At 40.3% G+C, this 8,702-nt stretch overlaps 1 protein-coding gene across 2 annotated transcripts in view; it reads left to right on the forward strand.

Moving 5' to 3' along the window:
- Positions 1–219: 219 nt before the first annotated feature.
- The window catches only part of ahrra (aryl-hydrocarbon receptor repressor a), a 29,705-nt gene continuing 21,222 nt past the window's right edge, over positions 220–8,702 (forward strand). Inside the window, exons 1-3 of one of the 2 annotated variants that reach the window (XM_081353400.1) lie at positions 220–346; positions 551–626; positions 3,062–3,243. In XM_081353400.1, coding sequence (XP_081209526.1) covers positions 565–626; positions 3,062–3,243 — 244 coding nt within the window. In that variant the 5' untranslated portion in view covers positions 220–346; positions 551–564. Of the gene's footprint in view, positions 347–550; positions 627–3,058; positions 3,244–8,702 lie in introns of both variants that reach the window. The other variant, XM_081353399.1, reaches the window with a different exon arrangement.

The following is an 8,702-nucleotide window of genomic DNA, read 5'->3' on the forward strand; positions in this document are numbered from 1 at the left end:
CATACTTCAAAAGCTGATGCTTTTCTGGAAATCCGATGTTTCAATGTTTCATCTTTCATTCCGTTAAAATCCATCTGTCCATAACGGCTTCATAAGAGCTTCTGAAGAGACAGAGACAGAGAAAGAGAGAAATCCCTCCCCTCAGTGTGTGTGTGTGTGTGTGTGTGTGTGTGTGTGTGTGGCTCAGAATCGCGTGCGAAGAGTCCGGCGTGTCATTCTGTGGAATCTGCCACCTGAAACACAGTATATAACAGCAAACACACACACACACACACACACACACACACACAGTCACACACACTCGAGTCTCTTCTCCAGCTCATTCTGCGCTCGATCTTCACTGCAGGTACTTTATTTTGATTTATTGATTATTAGATATCAGCTCTCACTTTGAATGTATAAGAATGAATCTTTGACTCAGCCATTCATTCATGTGATTGCTGAGTGTGAGTGATGAATGATTGAGAACTGAGATGTGATATGACTGCATGCACGAACCTAACTGTTTATTATGATGATTATTACTGAATGAAGCTGTTGTATGTTTCAGAGCATCAGCTGAAGATGATTCCTCCTGGAGACTGTCTGTACGCAGGGAGAAAGAGGAGGAAACCCGTCCAGAAACAGTTAAGACTCGCACTCTACTGTACATACAGTAGCATATATATATATATATATATAGGCTATATGAAAAGTTCAGATGCAAAAGCCTCTAAGTGCCGTCTGAAATTTACTTCTAGAATGATCATTTTTATCAAGCTCGTATAATGAAGTTCAGTAATTTCACAAAATGACAATTAATAGGTACTTTTCATTGCCGTTTAAGTGAAATTACTGAACTTCATTATACGAGCTTGATAAAAATGATCATTCTAGAAGAAAATTTCAGATGGCACTTAGAGGCTTTTGCACTGAACTCTTCATATATATATATATATTATCATGACCATAAATCATCAGTAACATCTGAAGTGTTTAACAGAAATAAACTCCCCACTGAACATGATTGATCTGAAAGGATCTTGAAACACTTCACTTAATGTAGGGTACATTAAATTTAACATTTAATTTAATATTCAACAATAATATTGATCTCCTGCACTGACACTATTATACAAGAACTGAACTGAGCTGGACGATGCCATCACGGTTTACTCCAGAGCGGCTATATATATATATATATATAAATGAACTAAATTAATAACTTTTATTTTTATTTTTATTTAAAACAAAAATGAGCCATTACTGAACTGACTTAAGCTGGACTGTGACGCTATTTTCTTCTAGACACAAACTGTGTTGCATTATTCTCCAGTTATCTCTGTAAAGCTGCTCTGACACACTCTGTGTTGTAAAAAGCTCTGTATAAATAAATGTGACTTGACTTAATAATATTAATGATTATTATTATTATTATTATTATATGGTAAACAACAAAGTATGTGTAACGCGTATGTGACACTGTGAACATCATAAGAGAAAGTGAGTCAAACTGTCCAGAGTTAGAAATGACTGACAAACAGATCAAATCAAGTCAAGTCAAGTTTATTTCAAATCATACTGAGTTCAGATTAAAGCAAATTAACATTAATAAACCCTCAAAAGGTTTTAAACTGCCTGTAAATGTAGATTCATAACTGTCCTGAGAGGAAGCTTTGCCAGTATTTATGTTGATTAATATATTATTATTATGCAGTACCAGTCAAAAGTTTGGAAACGTTACTATTTTTAATGTTTTTGAAAGAAGTCTCTTATGCTCATCAAGCCTGCAGTTAAAAAAAAAAAAAAAAACGGTAATATTATGAAATATTATTACAATTTAAAATGCAATTTATTTTTGTGATGCAAAGCTGAATTTTCATCAGCAAGTACTCCAGTCTTTGGTGTCTTATGATCCTTCAGAAATCATTCTAATATGATGATTTATGATCAATGTTGGAAACAGTTGTGCTGCTTAATATTTTTTTTATAACCTGAGATACTTTTTTCAGGATTATTTAATATTTAATATAAAGTATTCCAAAAAAATATATTAAACAGCACAACTGTTTCCATCACTGATAATAACTGAGTATCAAATCAGCATATTAGAATGATTTCTGAAGGATCATAAGACACCAACGACTGGAGTACTTGCTGATGAAAATTCAGCTTTGCATCACAAAAATAAATTACATTTTAAAGTATATTAAAAAAGAGAACCATTATTTTAAATTGTAATAATATTTCATAATATTACTGTTATAAGAGCATAAGAGACTTCTTTCAAAAACATTAAAAATAGTAACGTTTCCAAACTTTTGACTGGTACTGTATATATTTATATATTTGTAGCTGTGCTTTTAACCACTTCAGAAATCAGTCGCTCTAACCCAAGGAAAGCTGAACTTTGTGAAACTGTTGATTTAGTTGGGTTAGGGTTAGGGTTAGGGTTAGGGTTAGGGTTAGGTTAGGTTAGGTTATTAATCCTAACCCTAACTGTTGATTTGGTTTGGTTTGGTTTGGTTAGGTTAGGTTAGGTTAGGTTATTAAACCTAAACCTAACTGTTGATTTAGTTGGGTTTGTGTTTATTTGAAAACACCTTCTGCCGTGTGTGTGTGTTAGTTTAGTGCTGGATTTATTCTAGATGTTTTTGCTGTCAAGTGAAGTGACCTGTGCTCGGGGTCAGGGGTCAAGGGTCAGTCTGGTGATTCATGTGTTTGATTTAATATTCACCTTTAACCCTCAGAGACTCAAACTGGGAAATTATTGGTGTTTATTTTTAGGAAGCCACTTGTTTGTAAACATAATAACTGAACGTTATAGTCGACTCTGACGAAGATCTTTAATACATTATGTTAATTTCTTCTCTTGAGTAATATCTGTGTGTGTGTGTGTGTGTGTGTGTGTGTGTGTGTGTGTGTGAAGCTTGTTACAGACATTAAGAACCGGTGTTTTTCTGTCACTGAACATTAAACTACATATTATTAAGTGTGTCATTGGATCATTGGAAAGATCTTCATATCAGAGTTTGTGTGTTTGTGTGTGTTCTTCATAAGTGTGTGTTGTTTTATCCAGCAGAAAGCCAGCGCCAGCGACGGAGAAGTCGAACCCGTCGAAGCGTCACCGCGAGCGCCTGAACGCCGAGCTGGAGCGCCTGTCGAGTCTGCTACCCTTCTGTCCCGAGATCATCTCCAAACTCGACAAACTCTCCGTCCTGCGCCTCAGCGTCAGCTACCTGCGCGTCAAGAGCTTCTTCAGCGGTAGGACACGCGCATGTGTGTGTGTGTGTGTGTGTGTGTGTGTGTGAGAGTAACTGTGTGTGTGTGTGTGTGTGTGTGTGTGTGTGTGTGTGCACGTGCACATATTTTCCCATCACCACTAGAGGGTGTATGAGAGGTGAGACTCAGGGAATGCTGGGATTTGTAAACGGCTGCAAGTGATTGTGTCTGAAACATTTAATAACTGATGTTGAATTTACTGTAAGAAATAGCGATTGCTTTGGAAGAGCCGGAATCGTCTCCCAGACTGAGGAATATCGATGCTCAGCTTCATGGACATGATTGTGATCACATTATGAAGGGGTTCTGCAGTTATGAGTCATATTACAGTTGGGTTTAGACCTTCATATCACCGTACAGACACACGTTATTGATTCATCATCGGTTTGAAGTCTGGGGTCTTTCGTTATGAAGTGTACAGGATGAATGAAACACTTATTTAACACACACTCAGAGACCAGAACTTTTATATACAGCAAAAGTGTTTTTCCAGAGAGACTTACACCGCACTCATCACACACATCTTTGTGTCCTGCATCTACTACTGAGGAATGCTGACATTCATTACAAATAAATAGACAATTCTAATAAATGTGCTTTATCAAAAAAAAACTCTCGTATGTCTTGTTATAAATTCATCACTTTTCATCTCAGAAACCGTGTTATTAAACAGAAGAACTCAGTCATGCGGATCGTGTGTGTGTGTGTGTGTGTTCAGCGGCGTTCGGTCCGTCGTCCTGATGCTCTTTGCTCTGAATGTGACTCTCAGTCCTGAGAGGAAACGCTTGAGCAAGAAGTGTCTGAAGTCTAATCCTGTACAACCCAGGAGAAGGAAGAAGATCAGATCCGGCACAGGAACAGAGACGTCAGCGTTCGCGTGTGTGCGTGTGTGTGTGTGTGTGTGTGTGCGTGTGTGTGTTTGAAGAACAAGAAACTCTTCAGGACGTGTAAAACATGTGGAGAGAAACCACAACGCTTCCGTGTGCATGTGTGTCACAACAAACAAAACACCTCGAGTTACCATGGCAATATACACACTCGACAATTATTTGCGTAATTATTATTATTATTATTATTATTTAAATTTTTTATTATAAATTATTATTAGAATTATTAAATTTATAAATAAAACAATAAAATTTTATTATAATTATTTTATTATAATTATTTTATTATAAATATTGTTAATTATAGAAATTAACATAATGTATAAATCATTCTACAGAATTACAGAATTTCAGCGTGTGTTAAAGACTCAGTGTGTGTGTGTGTGTGTGTGTGTGTGTGTGAGTGAGTGTGTGTTCAGTGTGTGTTAAAGACTCAGTGTTTGTCTGTGTGTGTGTGTGTGTGTGTGTGTGTGTGTGTGTGTGTGTGTGTGTGTGTGTGTGTGTGTGAGTGTGTGTGTTCAGCATGTGTTAAAGACTCAGTGTTTGTGTGTGTGTGTGTGTGTGTGTTCAGCGTGTGTTAAAGACTCAGTGTTTGTGTTTGTGTGTGTGTGTGTGTGTGTGTGTGTGTGTGTGTGTGTGAGTGTGAGTGTGTGTGTTTGCTCATGGAGTCAGTGGAGTGGAAGGCTCTGTTGGCCAACATCAGTGTTCGTCTGTCAGAGGAGATTCTCGTCAGCCGCGGGGAATCAAACGCTTCGTGTTTCTGATCTGAGCAAATCCAGGTTCACATTCGCTGGGTTTGAGTGTGTGTGTGTGTGTGTGTGTGTGTGTGTTCAGCGTGTGTTAAAGACTGGATTAAGGAGCCGCTGGGTTTGAGTGTGTGTTCGTCATCATTCTTTTACAAAGATAATCACAGATAAAGATAAATCAGCCTGTTCTTAATCTGCCGACTGGCTAGTTGGATTGAATACTTCTAATCAATTTGAGAAAAATCTTAATATAAAAATAAAAATAATTATTTAAAAACAAAATAAAAAATTTTTTTGGAGGATAAATAATTTTCAGAAATGTATCATCTTATATTGTGTTTTAATATGCCAGAATTCTGGTTTTATTTATTATTATTTTATTTATTTATTTTATTATCTTTTATTATTATTATTCATTTATTTATTCAAATCAGGGATTTTTCTTTTTTTAAGAGTCTAAGTAATTTTTCCATCCAGAGTTGTATTCTCTTTGAAGTAGTGTGTGTGTGTGTGTGTGTGTGTGTGTGTGTGTGTGTGTGTGAAGCTGGGAAATGAAGGCCAATGGAAAGACAGAATTGCAGGCATCAGGAAAAGTGAGGCGTGTGTGTGAGAGGGAGAGTTTGTGCGTGTGTGTGGCGTGTGTGTGTATGTGGCGTGTATCATGGCATGTGTTGCGTGACTGGTGTGTGTATCATGGCTGTTGCGTGACTGGTGTGTGTATCATGGAGTGTGTTGCGTGACTGGTGTGTGTCTCATGGCGTGTGTTGCGTGACTGGTGTGTGTATGATGGCGTGTGTTGCGTGACTGGTGTGTGTATGATGGCGTGTGTTGCGTGACTGGTGTGTGTCTCATGGCGTGTGTTGCGTGATTGGTGTGTGTATCATGGCGCGTGTTGCATGGCTGGTGTGTGTGTATGATGGCGTGTGTTGCGTGACTGGTGTGTGTATCATGGCGTGTGTTGCGTGACTGGTGTGTCTCTCATGGTGTGTGTTGCGTGACTGGTGTGTGTGTCATGGCGTGTGTTTCGTGACTGGTGTGTGTATCATGGTGGCTTGTGTTGCGTGACTGGTGTGTGTATGATGTCGTGTGTTGCGTGACTGGTGTGTGTATCATGGCGTGTGTTGCGTGACTGGTGTGTGTCTCATGGCGTGTGTTGCTTGACTGGTGTGTGTGTATGATGGCGTGTGTTGCGTGACTGGTGTGTGTATGATGGCGTGTGTTGCGTGACTGGTGTGTGTCTCATGGCGTGTGTTGCGTGACTGGTGTGTGTGTATGATGGCGTGTGTTGCGTGACTGGTGTGTGTCTCATGGCGTGTGTTGCGTGACTGGTGTGTGTCTCATGGCGTGTGTTGCTTGACTGTTGTGTGTGTATCATGGCATGTGTTGCTTGACTGTTGTGTGTGTATGATGGCGTGTGTTGCGTGACTGGTGTGTGTCTCATGGCGTGTGTTGCGTGACTGGTGTGTGTGTATGATGGCGTGTGTTGCGTGACTGGTGTGTGTCTCATGGCGTGTGTTGCTTGACTGTTGTGTGTGTATGATGGCGTGTGTTGCGTGACTGGTGTGTGTGTATGATGGCGTGTGTTGCGTGACTGGTGTGTGTGTATGATGGCGTGTGTTGCGTGACTGGTGTGTGTCTCATGGCGTGTGTTGCGTGACTGGTGTGTGTGTATGATGGCGTGTGTTGCGTGACTGGTGTGTGTCTCATGGCGTGTGTATCATGGCGTGTGTTGCGTGACTGGTGTGTGTGTATGATGGCGTGTGTTGCGTGACTGGTGTGTGTGTATGATGGCGTGTGTTGCGTGACTGGTGTGTGTCTCATGGCGTGTGTTGCGTGACTGGTGTGTGTGTATGATGGCGTGTGTTGCGTGACTGGTGTGTGTATGATGGCGTGTGTTGCGTGACTGGTGTGTGTCTCATGGCGTGTGTTGCGTGACTGGTGTGTGTGTATGATGGCGTGTGTTGCGTGACTGGTGTGTGTATCATGGCGTGTGTTGCGTGACTGGTGTGTGTGTATGATGGCGTGTGTTGCGTGACTGGTGTGTGTATGATGGCGTGTGTTGCGTGACTGGTGTGTGTCTCAAGGCGTGTGTTGCGTGACTGGTGTGTGTCTCATGGCGTGTGTTGCGTGACTGGTGTGTGTCTCAAGGCGTGTGTTGCGTGACTGGTGTGTGTATGATGGCGTGTGTTGCGTGACTGGTGTGTGTGTATGATGGCGTGTGTTGCGTGACTGGTGTGTGTTGTGATCCTGAAGCGTTTGAGGAAGATCTTCTAAAGTGTTGTAAACAGACGCTTCACTAGAGCTGTGATTGGCTGCGTGTCATGACATCATCGGCCTGAGACTGTAATGCTGAATCTGAGAATCTGTCAGTTATATTTCTCTTTATCCTTCAGTCATATTCTATATCCTAACCCTAACCCTAACCCTAAGCTATCCTTCAGTCATATTCTATATCCTAACCCTAACCCTAAGCTATCCTTCAGTCATATTCTATATCCTAACCCTAACCCTAAGCTATCCTTCAGTCATATTCTATATCCTAACCCTAACCCTAAGCTATCCTTCAGTCATATTCTATATCCTAACCCTAACCCTAAGCTATCCTTCAGTCATATCCTAACCCTAACCCTAACCCTAAGCTATCCTTCAGTCATATTCTATATCCTAACCCTAACCCTAACCCTAAGCTATCCTTCAGTCATATTCTGTGAGTCAGCATTTGTCCTTCATTATTCTGTGAGACTATTTCATCAGGCTGTTTTTCTGCTCATGTTTCTGAATCTCCACTTTTGGGTCTGAAGTTTCTATCGTGGTGCAAATGGAGGAAGTCCATTGGAGAAGTGGGCGTGTCAACCACACACCTCTGTTCTGATTGGCTGCAAGGCTGATGATGTCACAGACAGAGGTTTAATTTAAGATACTCGGTCCATATTTTGGCTGTAACTTTTGTTCTGAAAAGCGTTCAGCGTTTACAGCCGTAGGAATATTCTGCAGTCGTTATTATTCTGCATTTGTTGTGATTTGATGAAGTCACTCATGCTCCTGACAGAAGCAGCTTCTGTGTGTGTGTGTGTGCGTGTGTGCGCGCGTGTGTGTGTGCATGCATGTGTGTGTGTGTATTCATCCATGCTCATTTTTATTGTGTTGTTTTAGTATCATTGATATCCTATTATAGTGTTTACTAATATTTTGAATAAGTTTAAATTTTTATATTTTGTTTTCACTTTCAATTTTAAAGGTACACTATGTAACTTTTGGTCCTCTAATTGTTAAAAAACAAAACTGTGTGTACAGTAGTGAACATTTGAAGTGGATGAAAAAAGTTAATCAAAGTTGTCCTAAGACAAGAATAAGTATTGTTAAAAATTCATGTACAACTTTGATGAAAGGTTTTGATCCACTTTAAATGTTTATGACTGTATTTTGCTGAAGAACATTGTTCTGGTTGTGCTTGCTCTGTGTGACGGTGCGGATGAATACGATCTCCACAGTAGAGAACACTTTACAGTGAATACGGCAGTTTCTCTGTCCAGTAAAACACCATCATATCCGCTTTTACACACACACACACACACACACACACACACACACACACACACACACACACACACACACACACATACACACATACACACACACACACACACATACACACATACACACACACACACACACACACACACACTCTCTCTCTCTCTCTCTCTCTCTCTCTCTCTCTCTCTCTCTCTCACACACACACACACACACACACACACACACACACTCACACACACACACACACACACACACACACACACACACACACACA

Source organism: Scardinius erythrophthalmus, assembly GCF_964197995.2.
Source record: "Scardinius erythrophthalmus genome assembly, chromosome: 22".
NCBI classification, from domain to species: domain Eukaryota; kingdom Metazoa; phylum Chordata; class Actinopteri; order Cypriniformes; family Leuciscidae; genus Scardinius; species Scardinius erythrophthalmus.